Source organism: Bufo bufo, chromosome 8 (genome assembly GCF_905171765.1).
Source record: "Bufo bufo chromosome 8, aBufBuf1.1, whole genome shotgun sequence".
Taxonomy (NCBI): Eukaryota; Metazoa; Chordata; class Amphibia; order Anura; family Bufonidae; genus Bufo; species Bufo bufo.
Genome location: NC_053396.1, coordinates 21,303,699 through 21,329,593, shown reverse-complemented (window position 1 = coordinate 21,329,593; position 25,895 = coordinate 21,303,699). Strand labels below are relative to the sequence as shown.

General features: G+C 47.3%; 1 protein-coding gene across 3 annotated transcripts in view; it reads left to right on the top strand.

Annotated features, from left to right (window-relative positions):
- Positions 1-441: 441 nt before the first annotated feature.
- Positions 442-25,895, top strand: part of KDM5C (lysine demethylase 5C) — a 38,117-nt gene continuing 12,663 nt past the window's right edge. Inside the window, exons 1-22 of one of the 3 annotated variants that reach the window (XM_040442078.1) lie at positions 442-728; positions 1,478-1,827; positions 9,411-9,488; positions 12,257-12,379; positions 12,542-12,712; positions 12,800-12,937; positions 13,173-13,238; positions 13,524-13,647; positions 13,819-13,994; positions 16,284-16,442; positions 16,579-16,698; positions 17,623-17,781; positions 17,864-18,045; positions 18,738-18,900; positions 18,977-19,096; positions 19,337-19,713; positions 19,944-20,068; positions 20,160-20,310; positions 20,464-20,560; positions 22,457-22,812; positions 22,894-23,032; positions 24,722-24,901. In XM_040442078.1, the coding sequence (XP_040298012.1) occupies positions 1,684-1,827; positions 9,411-9,488; positions 12,257-12,379; positions 12,542-12,712; positions 12,800-12,937; positions 13,173-13,238; positions 13,524-13,647; positions 13,819-13,994; positions 16,284-16,442; positions 16,579-16,698; positions 17,623-17,781; positions 17,864-18,045; positions 18,738-18,900; positions 18,977-19,096; positions 19,337-19,713; positions 19,944-20,068; positions 20,160-20,310; positions 20,464-20,560; positions 22,457-22,812; positions 22,894-23,032; positions 24,722-24,901 (3,348 nt within the window). In that variant the 5' untranslated portion in view covers positions 442-728; positions 1,478-1,683. Of the gene's footprint in view, positions 729-1,477; positions 1,828-9,410; positions 9,489-12,256; positions 12,380-12,541; positions 12,713-12,799; positions 12,938-13,172; positions 13,239-13,523; positions 13,648-13,818; positions 13,995-16,265; positions 16,443-16,578; positions 16,699-17,622; positions 17,782-17,863; positions 18,046-18,737; positions 18,901-18,976; positions 19,097-19,336; positions 19,714-19,943; positions 20,069-20,159; positions 20,311-20,463; positions 20,561-22,456; positions 22,813-22,893; positions 23,033-24,721; positions 24,902-25,895 lie in introns of all 3 variants that reach the window. The other 2 variants (XM_040442077.1, XM_040442079.1) reach the window with 2 other exon arrangements.

The following is a 25,895-nucleotide window of genomic DNA, read 5'->3' as shown; positions in this document are numbered from 1 at the left end:
GATTCTTCGATAACCCGAACCTTAGACGCCGAACTTAAAACACAAGTTCGCTCAACACTATTTATAAACTTCCAGCAGGAATAATAAAGGAATGGCACAGCATGACACGAGGATGCAAGTAGCCACTAAAACAGACAAAAAATAATAATATAATAAAATTAAAAAATATATATATTTTGATTGACTTTTAAGATTTTTATTTCAATGGTAAGTTGACCTCAATAACTTTGTTCATATCTGCTCGCCTCGTGCTGCACATGTCCCTTTAAACATTGTTTTCCAACGTGCCTTCTCACACTTCCGGGTTCCACTGACGTCACCCACAGGTATTTCCCCACCCTTTCACCAACCCGCTTCCTGTGTGGCCGCGCCTGCGCAGCTGGGACCTTTAAACGTGCGACTACACGGAAATATCAAGTCCGGCTCCCTTCCCGGCCTTGTTGCAGTGTGTTTCTAGATTCCTCCGCCAAGGGGGACTTATTGACGTGCGCGTCACATGAGCTCCCTCTCGACGCCTTTCCGTCCCCGGAGGGTCCTGACAAGTGTCACGTTAGGGGCGTTCGTATCTCCCGTGACGACGGGTGCCTGGTTCTCCCCGCAGAGTGGTCGGTAAAGGGTGGGGTCACCGGAGGGGGCGCGGAAGGGCACCGGTGCTACGATTTCAAGATGGCTGCTGCGTAGACTGAGGGGGTGAATCGACTCCGAAAGAAGGAAACAACAATAACAAGGTGGAGAGCTGTCCATGAGAGTCCTTGTGAGCTGCCAGGGCCGGAGAGTGGAGGCAGGGGGAGGTGTGTGGGATGGGGAGCCATCTTTACTGCTGCCTGTGCCTCATCTCTGTCATCTTGGCAGAAATCTCCATGTTACTTGTGTGACAAGGGAGGGAGGGGGCAAGAAACTTCTGTGTGTGAGAAAAAGGGGACCGTGTATTTCGGACTGGCCTCGCCGTATACTAGAACGGGCGGCCGTAGATGCGCCGCTAGCGACCGTCCCGCCAGATAATCCGCGTTTCTGTGGTAAAAAATGTCAATCTATTGTATTCGACCGATAAAAATTTAGTTCCGTTATTTATCGGACTAGCCGCAGAACCGACCGGAAAAAACTGCTGGGTCGGGATTATTTTCACGGAACAATAATTCCTACGCCTTATCTACGGAATCAGAATTGGGGGGCGGGGGGGGGGGTTACGTTTTGTTAATAGTCGATGTTTCCCGTCCCTGCGTATCATCCCTATAGATTAGATGGTTTATTATATGGACTGAAACGCGTGGGTCTCTTTAAATGATCCTGTAAACATCCGTATCTTATCAGGACGATCTCATTGGCGTCTTTATAGCCGTACAGGACTTGACGCCGTAGTTTTGTATCGAAGTGGGAGGCCTCCACGCGTTTCGGGCAAGGGATTAAAGGAAGGGAGGAAGTGTCGTCGCCATCTCTGCTCGGTCCGTTCTCACCCTGCTTTCTGTTCTTTCCACAGGCGGAATAATCCGTGTCTCAGGAAACAGTCGACGTCTTCGCCTCTGGGGGGCGCCACCTTGATCTAGGATCTGTTTACAGTCCCCCCCGGGGGCCCTGACTCATCCCGCCATCATTGTCTTCTGCCTTGGTGAAGGATGATGCAGTGATACACCTCGACGCCCCCCCCTCCATCCACTTGGATTGACGTTCTTGTGGTGCTCAGACATGGAGTCTGAAGATTTCATACCGCCCCCCGAGTGTCCCGTCTTCGAGCCGACTTGGGAAGAGTTCGCCGACCCTTTGGGTTACATTGCCCGGATCAGGCCTATTGCCGAGAAGTCTGGCATATGCAAAATCCGCCCGCCCGTGGTGAGTATAAGCTGCTAACGCTTGACTAAGATGCCACGTGCGGTGTTTGTTTCCCATCTCCTGTGTGTTAGGATCAGGTAGTTGGAATTCAACATGCCTGATCCTTTTGTTTGCAGGGGAGTCTGGCAGCGAGTTACTCCCCACATGTATGCTGATCCGAGCACATAGGAAGGGGGTTGATAGAGACGGCTGTCGGCCCTGGCATCATCCTGGTCAGCCTTTTGTTGTATGGCGGGTGACGCCCAATATGGCCGATCACAGCTCCAGCAAGTTTTCTTAAAGGGGTTGTCTGGATTCAGAGCTGAACCCGGACAACCCCTGTAAGTCCCTTTTACATGGGCTGCTTGTAGAATGTTGGTCGGTGCTCGTAATAAAGGTTTTTTTATTTTTAATTTTTTTCACCCTTTTAATTGGTCCCCGCTGTGCCGTGCCAGCGCCCCGGTTCTTCTCGCTGGACTTCCTGACAGGTGGACTGCACCACATGCGACCGTGCAGCCAGTGATGTGTCCCCCTCGTATCGTTGGCTGCAGTGCATGTCACCCCCATCCGTGGGTAAGGCCTCGTTCACATCTCCGGCCGGCTGTTCTGGTGCCGAGCTCCTCGCTGGATCCTCTGCTTCATCGCCGGATCGCCATTGACTGCAGTAAGGTCTGGTGGTGATCCAGCCGATAGCCAGATCTCCAAAATGGAGACGTGAACGCAGCCCAAGACGGACGGGGGCTGGAAGACTGGTCAAGAATGCCAGGGAGCTGGAGCAGCGCAGCGGGGACTATTCGCGGAGGGGCTGCATTGGCATCTGCCATGTAGACGGTGAAGAGAGTGCTGTGCTCGTACAAGCGCTACTTTCTCCTCAAATGGCTAATCGGCGGGGATGCTTGTAGTCGGGTCCTTGTCCTGAGTGGCGTCTGGGAGACCATTTCAGTAGGGCCTATGATGGCAGCCATATTTGATCACCCAGCTTTCCCAAACTCAGATGTAACCTCTTGCTAGTAGAGTTAGGACTCAGGGGCGGGGGTGTACTGCAATTATAGCATTTAGGAGGACACTTTTCTGCTTCCTCTATTATCCTTGTATAAGTGCCTCCCACGCCCCTCCGTCCTCTCTGATCACTCCTATCGCCTACACGTAGATACTTCAGAGAAGGCGGCCTCCGTAGGCCCCTTACTTTTATTGTCCTTTGACCCTAGAAGACCAGACAGCTCCTGGAGATGACTAGAGTCGAGTCCAAGCCCCCCCTTCCTCCCCCCCCCCCCCCCTTTGTTACTACTATACACAGTCATATTGTATAACACGGCTTCTAAGTGAGAGGCTTTGTCAGCAGAGCGGCAGGAGGGGGCCGCCCCAGGCAACACGGTAGCACCGTGGCCGTCGTCCAGGCTTGAGGACAGCATCCAAGCCACTACAATGACGCTTGTCGGTGCTCAAAACACAGCTTTGAAAGTGGTCAGACTCGTTGGCTGAGCTTTATGGTTGGGGGAGGGGAAGGGCATTAAAAGGGTACGTTGCTGCAGGCATAGCTGTGGGGTAGGAGAGGGCTCATTGCACACAGACGGGCGCCCCACTTTTCTAACATGAGTCTTCCTTTCTCACGTAAGCGGCTGCGCTGATGCGGGCCTGCACGGAACTCGTGTCGCCCTGTGGGACGTAGAGGGAAGGTTTTGTAATCTACATCACTTATGACCTGTCCCTCCTCCCCGTATATAAGGAACAGGCTTGTTTGCTGCTTCTCTCCTACGTAGATGAAACGCCCCACCCCAAGCCAGTGCACAGAATACCAGCCATATGGGGCACAGCTATAAAACGGGTGTAGCTTTGGGTGTAGTATGATTTTTATGGCAGACGTACGTCTAGAGTTTTCTACAACTAAATCAGGTCAGTCAGCTTACACCCGCTAAACCAGTCGTAGAAAGTTTTTCCAAGGGCTCCTGCACACCACCGTATCAGTTTTTGGTGGTCCAAAAATCAAGATACTGACTGAGTTCCTGCCGCCATTTTTTTTTTTCTTTGTTTCTCTTCCCTTGTCCACAAAACCGACAAGAATAGGTAATGTTCTATTTTTGTGCGGTGCCGCAGAACGGGTTCAGGCCTCATGCACACGGCCGTTGTGTGTTTTGCCGTCCGCAACTAGCGCATCCGCAAAACACGGATGGTGTCCATGTGCATTCTGCAATTTGCGGAACGGCACGGACAGCCGTTGATATAACTGCCTATTCTTGTCCGCAAAACGGACAAGAATAGAACATTTTTTTATTTATTTTTTTGCGAGGCCACAGAACGGAGCAACGGATGCGGACAGCACACGGATTGCTGTCCGCATCTTTTGCGGCCCCTTTTAAGTGAATGGGTCCGCATCAGAGCCTCAAACTGCGGCTCGGATGCGGACCAAAATAACGGTCGTGTGCGTGAGCCCTAAGTCTGCGTTCACATCAGTGAACTTGTTTCTGTTGTTCTGCAGAACAACAAGAGTAACGGACGCTCCGGTTTCCTCACATGACGCATGCGTTCTGCTCTGACAGACCACTTGGTTCATAATGGAGTCTGGAATGCGAGTTGGGATTTTGCTGGACAAAACAGCACAGCATTGGAGCCTCTAACCCAGATGCAAGTGCTGGCCTGACGTGCAGTACTGGTGACCGGGATGTTAGAGGGGTTGGCTCATCTGGGACATTGATGACCTATTTGGCAGGATACGCTGTCCATGTCAGATGGGTGTCTGTCCCACCTCTGTCACCCACTCTTATGTCCACAAATGGGCCCCTGAAGTGAAGGAGAGCATTCAGAGTGCTGTCCATTCATTGCTATGGGAGTACCAAAAAAATAGCTGAGTGAGCACGTTTGGCTGTCTTCATCGATGGTGGTGAATGGAGAGCGCACCACGCAAGTGCGGTCACATCTCTATTTACCACTATGTGAAGTGCTGGAAATGGCTTAGTCTGTGCACTGCTATTTTCGGAGCTCCGATTGTGGTGAACAGAGCATGTGTGTCTGCGCATGCGCGGCTGATATCTGTACACTAGGGGGTCCTGTTCTAAATAAGGTGTGGATCCCACCTTGAGAACCCTTTATTATCTGACATTGAAGGCATATTCTAGCGATGTGCTCTGTGTCACAGATGGAAAAACCACTTTTAAATACACTAATTGACAAAAAAAATAAAAAATACTGCACCAAGAAGGAGTTGGAATAGAACTTTCTCTGTGTGAGGTAATGATGGTAGATGTGAGTGATTATAATATTACAGGAAAGGAGAAGTTACTGGGGAAACTACAATAGAAAGGAGCCTCTAGGAACCTGTTTGCTGCCTCTGGCCCGGATACAGGATGAGATCAGGATGAGATGCGGCCTCTAGCCCGGGTACAGGATGAGATGCGGCCTCTGGCCCGGATACAGGACGAGATCAGGATGAGATGCGGCCTCTAGCCCGGGTACAGGATGAGATGCGGCCTCTAGCCCGGGTACAGGATGAGATGCGGCCTCTGGCCCGGATACAGGACGAGATCAGGATGAGATGCGGCCTCTAGCCCGGGTACAGGATGAGATGCGGCCTCAAGCCCGGGTACAGGATGAGATGCGGCCTCTGGCCCGGATACAGGACGAGATCAGGATGAGATGCGGCCTCTAGCCCGGGTACAGGATGAGATGCGGCCTCTAGCCCGGGTACAGGATGAGATGCGGCCTCTGGCCCGGATACAGGACGAGATCAGGATGAGATGCGGGCTCTAGCCCGGGTACAGGATGAGATGCGGCCTCTAGCCCGGGTACAGGATGAGAAATGCGGCCTCTGGCCCGGGTACAGGATGAGAAATGCGGCCTCTGGCCCGGGTACAGGATGAGAAATGCGGCCTCTGGCCCGGGTACAGGATGAGAAATGCGGCCTCTGGCCCGGGTACAGGATGAGAAATGCGGCCTCTGGCCCGGGTACAGGATGAGAAATGCGGCCTCTGGCCCGGGTACAGGATGAGAAATGCGGCCTCTGGCCCGGGTACAGGATGAGAAATGCGGCCTCTGGCCCGGGTACAGGATGAGAAATGCGGCCTCTGGCCCGGGTACAGGATGAGAAATGCGGCCTCTGGCCCGGGTACAGGATGAGAAATGCGGCCTCTGGCCCGGGTACAGGATGAGAAATGCGGCCTCTGGCCCGGGTACAGGATGAGAAATGCGGCCTCTGGCCCGGGTACAGGATGAGACGCGGCCTCTGGCCCGGATACGAGGAGGACATGGAGGCGTACAGGTTTGTGGTATCCTGCAGCACCGTTGCCCACAGTTGTTACAGCTGGGCCTGTAGATCATGCACACTCGTAGGTTGGTGAAGCTGAAGTCCCAGCTGGTCCCATAAATGGTGGATTGGTGATAAATTTGGTGACTGGGCAGCCAAGGAAGTGCTGTAATCTGGAGGAGACATTCCTGGGAAACCCTTGCTGTGTGTGGACGAGCATTATCTTATTGGAAGCCGTGCCATGAGAGGAACCCATGTGGCGGCAGGATGTCCTGCACATATCACTGAGCTGTCGGTGTCCCTGGTATCACTACTAGGGGTGACCGACTGTCATATGTGATGGCTCCGCAGATCATCACACCAGCAGCTGGGGCAATGTGTCGCTCCACTGCAGAGGCAGGACTGAAGCTCTCACCATGAGGCCTCCATACTTGAATCTGACCGCCATCTCAGTCCTAGCAGTCCAGGATTCTCCTTTACAACACCACTACAAAAGAAGGTGATGGTGGCTGGCTGTCAATGGCAGGACTTGTAATGGGCGTTGTGACACCAAATTTCCTACTGCTGGGTGCCTGAAAATGGTCCGGGCAGAGGCCAGGGTGTAATGAAGGGGCTGCCCGTGTCTGGATGGTGGACAACGAAACTGTGGCAGCTGCTCGTGCTCGTCAGCGAATCCTCTGTACTGCTGTCTGTCTGGGCTGTCCGGCACCTGCTGTGTATGTGTGCCCTCATGTAGCCACTGCTCCCAACATCTCCTAACAGCTAGGACAAAAAGGCCAAGATAATGGCCAATTTGTTAAAATGGCCATCCTGCTTCTCTGTCAAGTGATACGCCCCCTCAAAGTCTGTAAAGTGGGCAAAATGTCTTCCAACTCAATTGTAGAGGCGTGTCTAGTAGTTGGAGATCTCTCACCAAGTGGTACACTGCCCAAAAGTAGCCTCTGAGGGCCTTTTTATAGGGTATTGGGGGAAGTGCTTTTACCCCCTATTGTGGCAAGACCCAGTGTCTAATCAGACTGCACCTGTAATCATTTATATATCTGGGAAGCTGCCAGCATAATACGGGCGGGCTGTATCTACGGGATCTGTATCTACGAGGAGCGTATAGCAGTCAGTGGAATATTCTGCATATTGAAAAGATGCGTGGGTGCAGAATAACACCCCAGGCTTGTCACACAGATTTTCTAAGGTCTACAGAACAAGTTTTCCCAGCTTCAGGATCAAGCTCATCACTGCGTTACGCTAAACACTTAGGAGGAAATCATTCCCCTTACGTCATGTTTTTGGCATTGTGTCAAAACGCATTTTTGCAGCTTTTTTAACCACCATTGCGACTAAGGCTACTTATACACTTGCGGCAGGATGGATCCGACAGGCTGGTCACCATGTCGGATCCGTCCTTCCGCTATTTTGCCGTGCCGCCGCTCCGTCCCCATTGACTATAATGGGGACGGGGGCGGAGCTCCGGCGCAGCACGTCTGTGCACGGCGAAACTCGCCGTGCATGTCCAACTTTTTAGTCCGGTGGCTTTCGTCGTGCTGCGCCGGAGCTCTGCTAATGGGGACGGCACGGCGAAATAGCGGAAGGACGGATCCGACATGGTGAACAGCCTGTCGGATCCTTCCTGCCGCAAGTGTGAAAGTAGCCTAAATCTAGTCCCAACTGATCTTTTTAAGCAGTCTACGGGATGTGGCGAGGGCAGGTCATTGGGCCCCGTCACTTTCCTCATCATTTACTTGGGACACTACCAGCTGGAGTAGATTTCAGCCTGGTGCACGGACTGCCGGAGGAGGCATGTGGTTTATGAAGAGGCCTGTGGCTCCTCCAGTGGATGCAGGCCCTATCGAGACCAGCGCAGCACAAGCCAATCTGAATAGAAGTGAGGAGTGTATGGCATGAGGACCCACGGGCAGGGACGGACTGGCCATAGACCTTACAGATGGGCCGATGCCCAAGCCCTCCTCTCTCCCTCTGGCCAGGAGCATAATCTGCTCCCAGTGGTAGTTAATGTTGTGAGAATCAGGTACTTGCATACCCGGCCAGTGACTACATGTGCCATCCTGAATGCAGCTGCTGTGACCGACATCTCTCCTCCTAAGCCGCTGCTCCATAACCTAATCGGAGAAGATGGTACCTGTTCATGGTCACCGCAGAGGGACCGCAGTATATTGTGCTGCACTCTGTGTGGTTGAGATGGGACATTATTTTACACTATAATATGGCTTATCCCGCCTTCTGTCACCTTGGACCCCCTCCTTAAAGTGGGGCCACTTTTTAGTTTTTTTTCCGGGGCCACTTTAACTTCCTAGTCCACCGTTGGCCACAGGGGTTTTTGGGATGCTATAGGGCAGTTATGGATGCAAGAGGGTTGTCGGCTGGACGTGTACTTTATTTCAGTATAAGAGGATCCAAACAGTCTTGTCTCCTCCGCCTGCCCCCCCCCCCCCCCAATCTGTGTGGTGTCCCCATAGGTATTTTGCTAAATTCTTCTTCTTAATTTTGCGGATAAGAACAGGCATTTTGACAATGGGGCCCGCTAAAATTGCAGGATGTACACAGCTGGTATCTGTGGTTTGCAGACTGCAAAATACATACGGTAAGTTGTCTGCATGAGGCCTTAGAGCTCATGCACAAGACTTTCCATTTTTGCAGATACCGGTCGGGTGTGTTCTGCATTTTGCGGAATGGAACCTCCTGCCCTCCATAGAACGGTCCTATCCACAACATGCTGTCCACCTCTTTCGCAGTCCAGTTGAAGTGAATGGGTCCACAGCCATCCTGCATAAAGTGCGGATTAGATACGTGCCAGTACCACGGTCGTGTGCATGAGCCCTTAGATTGTAACTGGATCTGCTGATTACAACAGCTTTCCACCCTAAAGTCTAATCTGTCTGCACCACACCCTCCACCATTACAGGCGTGTATTATCAGACATGTCCCACTATTGTGTGCCGTTTCCTATCGGGATTAGTAATGACTGGTTACAGCAAACAGCAGTTCCCATCTGGTGGGTTGGTAGTTATGTAGTGCAGTATAATACTTTAACACTAGGGGGCAGAGCAGCCCATTGTATGCCAGTATTGCCTCTGTAAGTGTCTGTGTTGTCGAGTGGCTCCTCTGTTAGCACAAAGGAGCTGGAAACCGAGGCCAACATATGGTTTTACTGCAATTCAGCTCATGTACTTCCATAGATTTTAGTGGCCATTGCGTGCAAGACCTTATTCTATGTAGCAGACTATTACCTGTTCTCCTCCTGTTACAAATGTATGATATAGGTTTTTTTAATGTTCTGTTTTGTATGTACTGCTTATAGTGGAAATCTGTCTCCCCCCTTCTTGTACTTATTGCTGTATTTATTTCGTTTCAGGATTGGCAGCCACCGTTTGCTGTTGAAGTGGATAACTTCCGTTTCACCCCTCGTATTCAGAGACTCAATGAATTAGAGGTGAGTTAGGGGATTATTAGGAGGGTAAGACTTCCAAGGAAGGCGCAAACCCAGTAGAAGCTTGGCATTCTTCAGCTAGTCATTGGGGTCCTCATTTGTGCAGATAAGGCTTTGATATCTAAGGGGCCATTCACACATTCAGGATTTTTTTGCCAATTCTGTTCTGAAATCCACAAACATTCTGCGTTCTTGAAATCTGAAGCAAAAACCTTTTGTAGGGATTGTCCCATTTTGCCATTTTCTTGGAGAGATAGGACTAGGCTCCCTAGGTGGTCAGGCTTACAGAAACGGCAGAGTGGGCCAGTGCTGGTCTGTTTCCGCGACTCCCATTGTAGTGAATGGCAGCTACGCAGACAGTGTCGCAGAACAAGCTACTCTGCTTCCGCTTGCTGTGCTACGCTGTTTGCATGGCTCCCATTCACGACAACAGCAGAGCGCCGACCCATAAGGCCGGTGCTTAGTCCCATCTCTCTGTGGCGAGATTGGATAGCCCCTTAAAGGGAACCTGTCACCTGGATTTTGTGTATAGAGCTGAGGACATGGGTTGCTAGATCGCCACTAGCACATCCACAATATCCAGTCCCCATAGCTCTGTGTGCTTTTATTGTGTAAAAAAACCGATTTGATACATATGCAAATTAACCTGAGATGAGTCCTGTACGTGAGAAGAGTCAGGGACAGGACTCATCTCAGGTTAATTTGCATATGTATCAAATCGTTTTTTTTACACAATAAAAGCACAGAGAGCTATGGGGACTGGGTATTGCGGATGTGCTAGTGGCGATCTAGCAACCGATGTCCTCAGCTCTATACACAAAATACCAGTGACAGGTTCCCTTTAAAGAAGTTGTACTTACCTCGCTTCCCGGCACCCGCATCGCTTCTCATTCCAGCAAGGCCGCTGGAATGGGTCAGCAATCACGGAGATGCGGAACAGAGGCACGGATCGGAACCCCACGGAAGCACTACAGAGTGCTTCCGTGGTGTTTCTGGTCGTGCCTCTGCACCGCAGAAAAGTAGCACTACTTTTTTGCGGTGCGGTCCCCATTCAAGTCAATGGGTCCGCGATCCGCATGCAACTGCCCCACGGTCAGCATCGGCACGGAGCCCTAACCTTTGTGTGCAAGAGGCCTAAATGTGACCATTGACATGTGTTCTCTCTGCTTTTGCATCTTTTACACGGCGCGTCATGTATTTATTCAAGATCATGTGTGCCGTGTCCATAAACTTATTTCTGCATTCAGATCTTAATCCATCCAGCAAACCCCTGCATCGCAGCTGGAGGGATGTAGTAAAACGTAAACTGTTATTCTTTGTACCCCAGCCTTTTGCCTGATCTGTCCTTTAAAGGAGTTTTCCAGGGTATCAGATCGGTGAGGTTTGCGACTCTCTGCACCCCCTCTGTATTTTAGAGAGTTGTAAAACATTTAATTCCTAAAGTGATTCATGACCTATCCTCAGGTCTTTGGGGTCTGACTCCCTGCACCCCCACCAATCTGCCGTTTGAAGGGGCTGCAGTGCTCATGCAAGCACTCCGTCCTCTACGATGTTTACCTGTGTGCCGTTTCCGTTGTAGTGACAGTGCACCTTCCTCTTCCATTCACTTGAATGGAGCAAACAACTGTAAGTGCACTACAAGTGAGACGGCATGCAGGTAAGTATTGTAGAGGACGCATCACGGCCTATTGAGGCAGCTGATCGGTGGTGGTGCTGAGACAGACCGGAATTAATCTGATTAATATCTGTAGCTTGAATAACCCCCTTTAAAGTGGTTGTCCAGCCCTATATATTGTTGAGCTATTCTCAGAATAGGTCGTTAATATCTGAGGTCCAACACCCGGCACCCCTGCTAATCAGCTGCTTGAAGAGGAGGCGGCGCTCCATGCGAGTGCTGCTTCCTCTTCATTACACTGCCCGTCGTCTCTGAAGTGCGGTGTAATACAACTAAAATGGAGCAAGTACTTGTAATTACACTACACTGCTGCACCACAGGGGACGACGCGTAGTGTAAAGACCAGGAAGCGGCGCGCACACAGTGCCATTGCCTCCTCAAACAGCTGATCAGCAGGGGTGCTGGGTGTCAGACCCTGCCATCAGATATTGATGACCTTTCCTCCACAGTCCAGCAGAAAATTAAAGGGAACCTGTCACCAGGATTTTGTGTATAGAGCTGAGGACATAGGTTGCTGGATGGCCGCTAGCACATCCGCAATACCCAGTCCCCATAGCTCTCTGTGCTTTTATTGTGTAAAAAAATAATATACGATTTAAAACATATGCAAATTAACCTGAGATGAGTTCTGTCCCTGAAATGAGTCAGGAATAGGACTCATCCCAGGTTAATTTGCATATGTATCAAATCGTTTTTTTTTTCACAATAAAAGCACACAGAGCTATGGGGACTGGGTATTACGGATGTGCTAGTGGCGATCTTGCAACCCATGTCATCAGCTCTATACACAAAATCCAGGTGGCAGGTTCCCTTTAATATGATCATGTGCAAAATGAGTTGTGTAAACATGAAAAAAAAAATGTCTGTCCTTTTCTGGTAACGCTACCCCCTATTCCGTAAATGCAGGTTTCGCTGAACCTTGAAATGCCTGCAGTATCCCCAGTTTAGCTTACCTACACCTTGGGGCTCTGCGGATGAGCAGTGGTACAAGGAAGCAAAGCGACTCATTTTTGAGTACCTGATAAACAGAATTTAATGGATAGTTTTAAAGAAACGGCTTTATATAATTTTAAACTTGTCATTTATTCGTTTTCAGGCACAAACTAGAGTCAAGTTAAATTACTTGGACCAAATTGCCAAGTTCTGGGAGATCCAGGGATCGTCGTTGAAAATTCCAAATGTAGAGCGAAGAATCCTGGACTTGTACAGCCTCGGCAAGGTTGTGGATGTGTTCTCCTCGATACGGGATACATTGTTCTGGGGATAGTTTTGGAACTTTGTTGATGTTTTAACAGAATTTACTTTATAGTGTGAACAAGCTTTGTATGTGAATCTCCTTTTATGTTGCAAAATCTAACGTCCATGTGTCTCGCCTGTTTAGATTGTGCAGGAGGAGGGTGGCTATGAACCAATTTGCAGAGAGAGGAGATGGGCTCGCGTGGCTCAACGCATGGGGTATCCCTCAGGAAAAAACCTTGGCTCCCTGTTGAGGTCCCATTACGAACGTATTATATACCCCTTTCATATGTACCAGTCAGGAGCAAATATGGTGGTAAGAGTCCCAGTGTTCTAAGCACCGATCCTATCCTGTCCCGAGGTATGAATCTCTCTTGCTTAATCTGGAAAATCTCATATATAGGATTACGGTGAACGACCACGTTACGACAATGAAGAGAAAGACAAGGAATACAAACCACATAGTATACCATTACGGCAGTCTGTACAACCTTCCAAAGTCACCAGCTATGGGCGCCGAGCCAAACGTCTGACTCAGGAGGTGAGGACTATAGTGTGACAATGCAGTATTTTATTTTTTTTTCTCCTTACATATTCTGACCCTTTCACTTTCACTAGTCTATTTTCCTTTATCAGTTATGGCATTAGTTGGGATTGTATACATCTTGTCAGGATGGTCTGTAAAGGAGGCTGCGAGGAAGGCTTCACACAAAGCCTGACCTCCAGGGACTGTTCGGTCTCATGCTTCTCTCTTCTTCCCTTGTCATTTCATGCAGGATCCTGACAGCTCAGATCCTGCTTCTCAAAGTTCCTCCCGGCCCCCAGAAACATCACCATCCTGGGTATACCGCCTTGTGTGTCTTTTTATAGCTTTGCATTTAAACCTGTGATTCTAAGTGTGTCTGATTGTATGTGACCTTCTTATAGCGTGCAGGACTGCATGTTTAATTCTTAGCTTGTCTACTGTAATCCTTTTTTCCTGTCTAATGTAAAATCTTTCCTAACCTTGTACAGTTTTTTCACTTGTGTATATTTAGACCTTGGATGACTCTTCAGTTTCCTCTTTGCCTCGTTTTCTTCCTTTGTTTGTAAGTCGTCTTGCTTTTGGTTTCTCCTTTTATCACTAGCCGGAGCCAACTGAAGAAGATATAGAGAAGAACCCAGAATTGAAAAAACTCCAAATTTATGGTGCTGGCCCCAAAATGATGGGACTTGGATTAATGGCAAAAGATAAAAACCTTCGTAAGAAAGGTATGCAGCGCAATTCCTCCAGAGGAATGTATTAAAAATTCCACTCTTGTCCGTGAGCTGCTTCTGGTATTGCAGCTCAGTTCCAGCCTCTTGATATCTGGGATACCAGACACAGCCCATAGGCACAAGGAGGTTAAAGTGTACAGGCCTGAGTTCTTGTTTCTGTTACAGAAAGTGATATTCCAGAATGCCCACCTACGCTGGTGGTTAAGGAGGAGGTTGGTGTGGATTCAAGAGGAGAGCCCGGTGAATACCATACACATGTAAAGCGGGAGAGGTCCTTCAGCCCTGAACCCTGCACTAAGATGACTATGAGGCTCCGAAGAAATAATAGTAGTACCCAGTTTGTAAGTCCACTTGTTTGTGTTCGTTTGGCATTTATCTTTGACACCAGGAAATTATCCAATCTTTCGGCAGCAGGATGTAGAGCAGAAGGAGCTGAGCAGATTGAAATATAGTTTTATGGCAAATGATTCTGCAGAACTTGTATTTTATTCATTTTATATCTCTGCTCTTTCAGAGCGCAGTTGCCATGAGGGCGATCTTATCAGTGATTGACGTACAGTACAGACCAAAAGTTTGGACACACCTTCTCATTCAAAGAGTTTTCTTTATTTTCATGACTATGAAAATTGTAGATTCACACTGAAGGCATCAAAACTATGAATTAACACATGTGGAATTATATACATAACAAACAAGTGTGAAACAACTGGAAATATGTCATATTCTAGGTTCTTCAAAGTAGCCACCTTTTGCTTTGATTACTGCTTTGCACACTCTTGGCATTCTCTTGATGAGCTTCAAGAGGTAGTCCCCTGAAATGGTTTTCACTTCACAGGTGTGCCCTGTCAGGTTTAAAGGGACACTGACAGGCCAAATCAGCATATATAGTTAGATATATCACATTACAGGTCTTATAGAGTCTTTTAAAAGCATATAACTATCCCCCCTGTCCACCTTATAAAGAGCGAAATATAAAGTTTTATAACCTGCATCTGCGGTCAGCAATCTGAAAATGCGCCCAGCCAGCCTTCCCAACTGCCGTTTGTAGCCCCGCCCAGCTCATCATTATTCACTTCGCTGGGCGGCGGCTACAACTCTCCCCAGTCCCGATCCTGCGCAATTCAATCCTCCGGGCATCGTTCATGCCCATTCTTTTGCGCCTGCGCCCCGCTGTGCCGTCAGACGCACTATAATTAACCCCTTATATGATGTGAGTGAGCAGCGCTCTGAAGCGCTGCTCTGAACAGTGCATGGCTGAGGCTGCAGCCATGCACTGTTCAGAGCAGCGCTTCAGAGCGCTGCTCACTCACATCATATAAGGGGTTAATTATAGTGCGTCCGGCGGGGCGCAGGCGCAGAAGAATGGGCATGAACGATGCCCGGAGGATTGAATTGCGCAGGATCGGGACTGGGGAGAGTTCTAGCCGCCGCCCAGCGAAGTGAATAATGATGAGCTGGGCGGGGCTACAAACGGCAGTTGGGAAGGCTGGCTGGGCGCATTTTCACATGAAACGCCGCCCCTTGGGCAGATTGCTGACCGCAGATGCAGGTTATAAAACTTTATATTTCGCTCTTTATAAGGTGGACAGGGGGGATACTTATATGCTTTTAAAAGACTCTATAAGACCTGTAATGTGATATATCTAACTATATATGCTGATTTGGCCTGTCAGTGTCCCTTTAATAAGCGGGATTTCTTGCCTTATAAATGGGGTTGGGACCATCAGTTGCGTTGAGGAGAAGTCAGGTGGATACACAGCTGATAGTCCTACTGAATAGACTGTTAGAATTTGTATTATGGCAAGAAAAAAGCAGCTAAGTAAAGAAAAACGAGTGGCTATCATTACTTTAAGAAATGAAGGTCAGTCAGTCAGCCGAAAAATTGGGAAAACTTTGAAAGTAAGGGCTATTTGACCATGAAGGAGAGTGATGGGGTGCTGCGCCAGATGACCTGGCCTCCACAGTCACCGGACCTGAACCCAATCGAGATGGTTTGGGGTGAGCTGGACCGCAGAGTGAAGGCAAAAGGGCCAACAAGTGCTAAGCATCTCTGGGAACTCCTTCAAGACTGTTGGAAGACCATTTCAGGGGACTACCTCTTGAAGCTCATCAAGAGAATGCCAAGAGTGTGCAAAGCAGTAATCAAAGCAAAAGGTGGCTACTTTGAAGAACCTAGAATATGACATATTTTCAGTTGTTTCACACTTGTTTGTTATGTATATAATTCCACATGTGTTAATTCATAGTTTTGATGCCTTGATAGTCATGAAAATAAAGAAAACTCTTTGAATGAGAAGGTGTGTCCAAACTTTTGGTCTGTACTGTATATCTGTGTATGCACACTTATACAGGGAGCGCTGTCATCCCGCTCCTGTGGCTTCTGAGCTTGAAACGAGTAGAGATTTAAAGGAGTACATTTGCATATTTTGCTGAATCCAATTGCACTGTAGATTCCCTATAAAACAGTTATCTCTGGAAGACAGCACCTATGGGGCATATGGACATCATATGGGGGAGAGTCCTCCACTTGGGACTCACCTCTATGGAATGGAGGGGGGGGGGGGGGGTGTTATCTTTGCGGCATCACCTTTGACTACTTTCTTCTTACATAGACTCCACTTTCAATACAGGTGGATACCTATGTCTGTCGGATTTGCTCTCGTGGAGATGATGATGAAAAGTTGCTTCTTTGTGACGGATGTGATGACAACTATCATACGTTCTGTTTGCTGCCTCCACTGCCAGAGCCTCCAAAAGGCATTTGGCAGTGTCCCAAATGTGTCATTGCAGTAAGTGTTAAGGGGAAAATAACTTTCCGCACCTAAACTGTTGTCCCTTTTTAGTAAACTTACTTAGATTGTCCCCACTCCCATCAAATCTATTACTATGTGAAACCATTTATTTTCTCTTTCTATTTGCCTCTAGGAATGTAGACGGCCCCCTGAAGCATTTGGGTTTGAACAGGCTACTCGAGAGTATACATTACAGAGCTTTGGCGAAATGGCAGATTCATTCAAAGCAGATTACTTCAATATGCCAGTGCATGTGAGTTTGCACCTATACTGAACACACTACAGAAAAACCTGAAACTGGCTTTGAACGCAACTTTGTGCAAGAAAGTCATTGCTTTCACAAACCTTTTGTCTGCTTACATATAATGTCGTCTTCAGTCTGTGCACACTGCAAAATGGCCTAAGTTCTGGCTTGGCCCCACCATTTGTACATCTACCCCAAGGGTTCACACCGTCGCCATCTGTGCTCACCATTTGCAGCACAGTGCATGATCGTGCTTTGAAATTTATATGCATAGGGGGAATTTTATAAACAATTGGATGCGCTATGACAGCCTGCACCCCTGCATTTAGAGAGAGTCACCATGTACACATGGGCTAAGGGTAGTAGAAATAACCTTCCTCTAATTGGGATATATGTGTATGTGCCTTGTCAAGACATTATATGACAGGCTTGCTCAATTCTGTCTAACATGTTGTCTTGGGTAGCAGTTGACGCGGCTGTGCTGTGGTCCAGTACAGCATGGCCTGTGATTGAACTAATTAGGACTGCACTGTTTAGTCCGTTTGTATTGTTGGGCAAGGGCGACACTGGTCACGTAAAACCTGTCGCTTCCAGGATCGCTGAGTAGTGGTGAACCTATAGAAATGCATGGGAATGCTGCGGCAGTCGCATGAAATCCAACACTGCTGGATTTCTTTCAACTGCCGCAGTGATCCCATTAATTTCTATGGGATCACCGCTACTCAGCGATCCCAGCAGTGGTCATGAAAAACCTGCCAGTGTTGCCGTGTAGCCCTTGCCTTAATGGCCGCATAGCACCCCCAAGACCGCCCAGCTATTACTAATGCAAACCAACTAAACAGCATGGTCCTAATTAGTTTAATTAGGGTCTGATGTGGGGCTTATATGTCCATGCCATGTGGTCTTACCTCTAATATTCTTCTTCGTCTACAGATGGTACCTACAGAGCTGGTCGAGAAGGAGTTCTGGCGCCTGGTGAGCAGTATAGAAGAGGACGTGACTGTGCAGTATGGGGCAGACATTCACTCCAAGGAATTTGGCAGTGGTTTCCCGATGCTTGATGGCAAAACAGAGCTGTCTCCTGAGGAGGAGGTGATAGACTTATTTTTCTTGTATAAGTCATTGTATTTTCCTAATCTATGTGATCTGACACTTATTTCGTTGCTTCCTTCAGACATATGCCAAAAGTGGCTGGAACTTAAATGTTATGCCAGTTCTTGAGCAGTCAGTTCTGTGTCACATCAATGCCGACATCTCTGGGATGAAGGTGCCCTGGCTGTATGTGGGCATGGTGTTCTCTGCCTTCTGTTGGCATATTGAGGATCACTGGAGCTATTCAATCAACTACCTTCATTGGTAAGTGTCTTGGGAGGCATAGAAATGTTGTTCCTGGTCCACAGTCTTAAAGACACACATTGCATATTACTAGCTATTTGTCACTTAGTTTTTTTTATTATTATTATAATTTTTTTTACTGATCATCTGTCCTCTGGATAAGTCATTAGTATCTAAACGGTGGGGGTCTGACTCATGGGACCTCTGCCGATTAGCTGTTTTTAGAAGGTAGCGGTGTTCACAGTAGCGCCATGGCCTTCTCCAGTTTTTTCCTAGGTTATGTGATGACCCATTCATGGGTCACTTGGCCTAGGTGCAGCTCAGCCCCGTTGAAGAGAGTGGAGCTTAGCTGCAATACCAAGCATAGCCACTATACAATGTACGGCCCTGTGTTTGACCATGGAGAAGGCCGCAGCGCTGGTGCTTTCTCAGACCGCTGATTGGCGGGCTTCACGGGTGTTGGACCATCATTGATCAGATACTAATGACCTATTCAGAGCACTGCACTTGGGGTCCATTCACACGTCCGTATGTGTCTTGCGCATCCGCACGTCGCCAGCACTCTCATAGAAAATGCCTTTTCTTGTCCTCAATTGCCTATAACAATAGGACATTTTTGCGGATCCGCACCTGTTCCGCAAAATTGCAGACTCGTTTTGCGGATGTGTGAATGGGTGGAGTTAGCGTAAACTTCTGCCATGCTATTCTTCCAGGGGAGAGCCTAAGACCTGGTATGGAGTGCCATCTTCCTCTGCTGAAGAACTTGAAGGCGTTATGAAGAAATTGACTCCAGAACTCTTTGAAAGTCAGCCAGATCTCCTTCATCAACTGGTCACTCTAATGAACCCCAACACCTTGATGGCACATGGGGTGCCGGTTAGTGATTTTAAATTTCTTTTGTCACATTTTATTCCCTTACTCTTGTCATATTTAAGTTGTTGTCTTCCTTCAGGTTGTGCGGACAAACCAATGTGCCGGAGAGTTTGTGATTACATTTCCAAGAGCTTATCACAGTGGCTTTAACCAGGGTTACAACTTTGCTGAGGCAGTCAACTTCTGCTCTGCTGACTGGGTGAGTGGTTCACTAAAATGTTTTCAGTATAAACCTGCAGTGCGAATGGTAACACTGTAAAAGGTGCAGATGATTACATTACAGTTTTTAACACACGGTCTTAGCCGAACATTAAAACGTAAAGGTCTCAAGGCCAAGCACCGTCCACAATGAAAAAGCAGTGTGTGAACTTTTGCCTATTTAACAGTCAATGCAGATTTATCCAAGGCAATCTAAACACGCCATCTGTCAATCTTCTAGCTCACAGCTGGTCGAAAATGTATTGAGCATTATCGGAGGCTCCGTCGATACTGTGTGTTCTCACATGAGGAGCTAATGTGCAAGATGGCTGCGTGTCCTGAAAGATTAGACCTCACTTTGGCGGCTGCAGTGCACAAGGAGATGCTTATTCTGGTGCAGGAAGAGCGGAGGCTACGCAAGTCACTGCTGGAGCGAGGGATTACAGAGGCAGAGCGAGAAGCGTTTGAGCTGCTCCCCGATGATGAACGGCAATGTCAAAAGTGCAAGACCACCTGCTTTCTTTCTGCATTGGCATGCTATAACTGCCCTCAGGGCCTTGTATGCCTGTATCACATTGAGGACTTGTGCCAGTGCCCACCAGCTCGTCAGTATCTCAGGTGAGGCTGGAACTTTTGAAGAGTTTTTTTATTTTGACTTTTTCCTTCTAGTAAATTCATGTTCCTGCAATCCAATCAAGGCTGCTTTAGGACGGTACCCTGTACTTGAGGTTGCATGTTTCTCGCTCATATCACTGGGGGGCACAGGACCGTGGGTATAGCTGCTTGCTGTCACTAGGAGGCGACACTAGGCTGTATTGTGTTGTATTGAGTGATCAAATACATTTTAGGTACCGCTACACTCTTGATGAGCTGCCGGCCATGTTATACAAGTTGAAAATTCGAGCAGAGTCCTTTGACACCTGGGCAAGCAAAGTGCGTCGGGCCTTGGAGTTTCAGAATGGGGCAAAGATAGGTAAGGCTTGAACTGCTCGAGATTTTAACTTTTTTATTGTCTGCAACAGTCTTCATTGTCTTAACCTGGCATGGGTTTGATTTGTTTGCAGAACTGGAACAATTGCAAGCTCTTGCAAAAGAGGCCGCAGATAGGAGGTTTGCTGAGAATGACATGCTTCACAAACTGAAATGCACCATTAAAGAGATTGAATCTTGCATTAGTGAGGCCCAGAAAGTTCTCAGTGACCATCAGTCTCCGAGGTTTGTTCCATGATATCATGTTTACTGCCCAGTTTTGTGTAATGCACGTAGATTCATGATCTGTAAAGTTCTGGATGCATCATGGTACTGCTCTAAAGAAAAGATATCAGAATATTGGCTTGTTGGTATAATTGCATTATTTCTAATTTTTAGGAGCAGTTCTACAGCAATGTCTCTGGACAGTTTGCATAAGCTTGTACAACGAATCCAAGCTCTTCCATGTGCCCTGGATCAGCTGTCTCAACTACAGGTAATAATTTTTTTACTTTATAAGATGCACTTTTTAGCAATAAAAAAAATCTTGCTAAAAAGTGCCTGCATCCTATAAACAGCAGGCGGGGAGATCCAGCATGGCCAGACCCTCTGGCTGCTGTCCTAATGATCCGTCGTACAGCGCTTTGCATGATCAGTGAGCGAGCTGTGCATCTGCACTCACTCCTCTGTGTGATCAGTGGCAGCCGGAGAGCGCATGGGGAGGAAGGTCCTATGCTGTAGGAACTGAAGACTCCAAGTACGGCTTAAAGAGACCCTATCCTCATCTAGCTTAATTAGTTAGAATAAAGTAGAGAGAGGGTACATATAATTATACCTACAATAAATTACCTTTGGAAGCATAATCGCTGTAAATTCAGCTATTATGTTATGAGTGTAAAGAGTTCATGGGAGCAGACATCTTGTGACTGGCAGCTTAGCATGCTGTGTGCATACAAGCCCTGTCCCCACATTCCGGCCTGTGTTCTCTGCAGTCACAGCAGTTAGAGCACTTTACCTAAGTGACGATCTCAGTCTTGCTATTCCTGTGGCCGTGTTTTTATATCCCATAATATACTGAATTTGGATAATGATGGCCTTAGATATACTGAATAACTATAATTTGTTACTAAACCAGGGTGTCTAATCTAAGATTTGTGGCAGTATTATTATTTTTTTTTATCCAGCATATTGGACACAGTATTGCACATGATGTGTTTAGACAGGGCTGGGATGACTGGTAGGTGCCCGTCTAGGGTGCCACCTTCCTACCCGTAAGGCCACTAGGCCTGAATCCTGTGAAGCAGTAGAACAGCACAAGAGGTTGCAAGGTCATACCCATGATCTCCTGCGGCGTTTCTTGGGTGATCACATCATAGCTCAAGACCCTGAGCAGGAGTGGTAATGTCATCAGAACTGGCATAGTGAGTCACAGCACTAGGGATGCCGGGAGCTTCCGGTGAGGCTGCCTGGTGGCTATGCACACACAGATTATTTTTACAAAAATATATTTTTTATTTTTTTAAATAAAAGATATTGTGAAAGGGTCTGTTTAAAGAGGACCTGTCATCGCTCCTGTCAGGCCTGTTTTAATAGCTTCATGCATTCTCCATGTGATAACCATTCTGGACCATCTGTTCTTATGGCTCTGTGTTGTACCATTCCTTTATTTTTTCTGCTACAGAGGGGAGGTAACCAGTTGGGGGTGTCCCTGCACAGACGGACTTTATCCAATCAGTGCTGCCATTTCCAGTCTGTGCAGGTACAGACCCCCCAACTGGTTATCTCCCCTCTGTACCTTTACTGAAGGCTAATAGCAATTCATTCATAACATCTGGTGGAAATAATAAAGGAATGGCACAACATAGAGCCATAAGAATAGATGCTCCAGAATTATTACATGGGGAATGCATGAAGCTATTAAAACAGGAATGTCAGGAGCGGTGAGAGGTCCTCTTTAAGGACCTTGGATGTCATTGGGAGGAGCCAGAACAGAAGAACTATACAGTTAGTGCAGGGAAATGCGAGATACATTTTTTAAAGGTGTGTGTGTGTATAGGTGTAGCAGAACTGTGTGTGTCGCAGACAAATACTTAAAAAATAATCTAGCTGAACAAGAAGCATGGCAGGACACAACAGAGCAATGACAGGAGACACATTTATAGGTACATTTAATGAGGTGACCACATGAACCATTGCTGGTTGTTACCCTTAGTGTGTCCTGCTGACCATTGTAACAGATTACCAAAACTATTCCCCCCCCCCCCCTCCCACGACTGAACACCCTAAAGTTGTTGTCTAAACCTGGATTGTGTCTTATAAAGTGAAAAACGCGGTGTTGAGTTCTCTTGCCCTGCTTTGTGCAGAACTTCACATTTTTGTCACCTCTCCTCAGGAACTTCTGGAACAGGCTGAATCCTTACAGAAAGAGGCAAAGAATTGCTTGCAGTCTCTCCCAGACAGCGCACCCCAGATGCAGGAATTGTTGGAGCGCTGTGATGTTTTCGGTGTGCAGTTACCTGAAGCTGAACAGCTGGCAAGGCACATGCGTCAAGGACAGTGGTTATCGCGGGTACGGGCAGCCCTGGTTGCGGGCCGTTCGGGCACTCTCCAAGAGATGCGTTCGCTGTTACAGGAGGCTGGTGGGGTGGCTGAGAGCCCCGCAGTGGAGAAGGCCTGTAGTGAGCTGAAGGAACTAATCTCCATCGCTCTCCGCTGGGAAGAGAAGGCTCAGATGTGTCTAGAAGCCAGGTGATCTTTAGATTTAACATTAGAAAAGGCATTCAGTCCATTAGTTAGGATGTTTTGAATGAACCCATGTAATATTTTTAGGCAGAAGCATCCTCCTGCTACCCTTGAGGCAATCATTAAGGAATCGGAGAACATTCCAGTACAACTTCCTAATACATTAAGCTTAAAGGAGGCCCTCTGCAAAGCCCGAGCCTGGAGTGCCGATGTGGATGAGATTCAGGTCAGTGATTATTTCATAGGTTATTCTGAGAATTTAATTGAGGTGGTTCTAGAGACAGACCGTGGCTAACTTTTTGGGCACCTGCTCTCCGCTTTAGGAATTCTTTGCGGAGACTTGTAACTGCCGACGGCTACTTTCACACTTGCGTTGTTTTCCGGTATTGAGATCCGGCAGAGTTTCCTTTTAGTCCTCATGCATTCTGAATGGAAAGAGATCTGTTCACTATGTCTTCCGTTTCGGCAGCATTCCGTTTTTGTGACCGGACACAAAACCGCTGTAAGCTGCGGTTGTGTGTCTGGTCAAAAACACAGATCAGTCACTGAAAACTATGTAGGTCGATGGTGACAGATCAGTTTGTTTATTTTTTTTTTTTTTTGTGAACGATCCTGTTTTTTTTTCCCTTTTTTTTTTATTTTATTTTACACAACCGCATCCTAACAGAGAAAATGCATCCCAATGTGCAAAATTGGAACGGATCATTTTAATTCCAGTATTGAGGTCCTCTGCCGGAATTTTTTTTATATATCCATTCATTTTAATGGATCTGCAAAAAAAAACAGAAGGTACTCCGTATGCCTTCCATTTCCGTTCCGTTCAAAGATCGAACATGTCCTATTATTGTCCGCATAACGGACAAGGATAGTACTGTTCTATTAGGGGCCAGATGTTCAGTTTCGCAAAAAACGGAATGCACACTGACGTCCTCTGTATTTTTTTTGCGGATCAGTTTTTTTGTGGACCGCAAAAAAACTGAAAAAGCCATACCGTCCTGTGAAGGAGGTCTAAAAGGAAAAATATCTGCTTATAGCAACCAATCACTTCAGAACTTTCATTTCTTTTAGTGCTTTTCAAAAATAAAAGCCTTTGCTATGATTGGATCCTCTGGGAAACAAAGATGTATATCCTATTTTCTTAGACCATTTTCATAAACCTTGCCCCACTGTCTTTGCTTCACAATTGCATTAAAAACTGCGTGTGATTGACAGTGTTTTGAGCCGAAGCCAGGAGAGGAACCAAAGGATTGGGAAACTCTTTTGGGTTGGATCCACCTCTGGCTTTGGCTTAGAAAACTGCATTGTTTTTACGGTCTAAACCACGTGTTGGCAGCAGCAGTAGAAAGTCCTTTCATGTGTTTCTTCTGCTGATCTTGTCTGTCTACATTTAAAATGTCATTATGTAATGACTACAGTGTACTCAATTTTGAGTACTATGTGTGGATTTTTACCAGTCTCCCACTCCATTCCAGCCACCCACATGTTAGCGTTAGGGCTGTTTCACACAAGCGAGTCCATTGCGTCTGTGAACGTGATCCTCCATTCTGGACTTGCAGGAGCGCACAGCATTATTATGACTTATAATGCTATGTGCTTCTGTTTGACCTTACTTCTACATGATCATAGTGTCATAAAATTGTCAATATGATTCTGTATCTGTAAGGTTGCATTATAAGTCATAATAATGCCGTGTGCTCCTGCAAGTCCAGAATGGAGGATCACGCTCCCACACTGAGCATGATTCCCGTAGTGGACTCCCCTCGTGTGAAAGAGCCCTTAGTCAATGAGCTTCATTTTATTCTTGTTCTTGCCTTAAAATCAGCAGAAACTGTAAAGCTGACTCAATGGAGGGCTTGTGTTCTGGTCCTTGACCCTGCATAAAATTGTGACGTCTTTGCCCTTCTGTTTTTTTCAGAGTGGAGATCACTACCCTTGTCTTGATGATCTGGAGGGACTTGTTGCTGTGGGTCGGGACCTCCCTGTGAAAATGGATGAACTTCATCAATTGGAAGTACAAGTGGCTGCAGCTCATTCCTGGCGGGACAAAGCAACAAAGACATTCCTGAAGAAGAACACATGTTATACCCTTTTAGAGGTGAATACACTGAGCACACAGAAAATCTCCTCTTCTGATGTCTGTCTCCTTATCCAACAGTTGAACATTTGTGTATTTTTAGGGAAGGCTATCAGTGTTGTGTGAGGGTTTGTCTTGTGGGACCCCCAACGATCAGCAGAATGAAGGTCTTTTGTGCTACATCATTCTGCTGATTGTTCGAGATCTCAGATCACACTAAATATAGGCAATCAGTGTTTAACTACAAAAAAATAGTTGTTTGCTTTTCAAGCAGCTGTTCCCCTTCTGTTAAGGATTTAGGGGACTGTTTAAGTCCTAATAGGGCATATGGAAAAAAGGCATTCTTAAGGTTCCATTGCATGCGAGACTATTCACTACTGGCCTTGTGGAAACAAACGATATGTTAACCAGTGGGGCTTTCTATTATATTGAGATGAAATTGTAATCACGGCCACATAGTAAAGAGGTGGGAATCTTAACGGGAACCTGTCATCCACTTTATGCTGCCCATACTAACTGCAGCATAAAGTAGAGACAGGCGAGTTGATTTCAGCGGTTCTGTCATTTAATAGTTAAAAGGTAAGTGGTTGCCGAGAACCAACAATCACAATCATTGCAGGCCTGGAAAAGAGTCACGGCCACCTGAGAAGAGTCCTGGTTATTCATGAATTCCTGCTGATGACTGTCCGGCTTCTACCTAGTTTTCTCTCTAGGAGAGAACTGCCAATCGTCAGCAGATGGGTGAGAGAGCAGGAGATTATGAAAAACCAGGACTCTTCTCAGGTAGATGTGACTCTTTTCAAGGCCTGGGCTGCAATGATTATGATGCTGGTTCTCAGCGACTACTTACTTTTAGCTGATGAGTGACACACCGCTGAGATCAGCATTTCTGTCACTATTTTATGCTGCCCCCAGTAAAGTCAGCATGAAGTTGATGACAGGTTCCCTTTAAAGCCCTATGACGCTGACCAACCAGCCAGGCAATTGTCAGGAGGGAAGTGTTCTGTCATTCGCC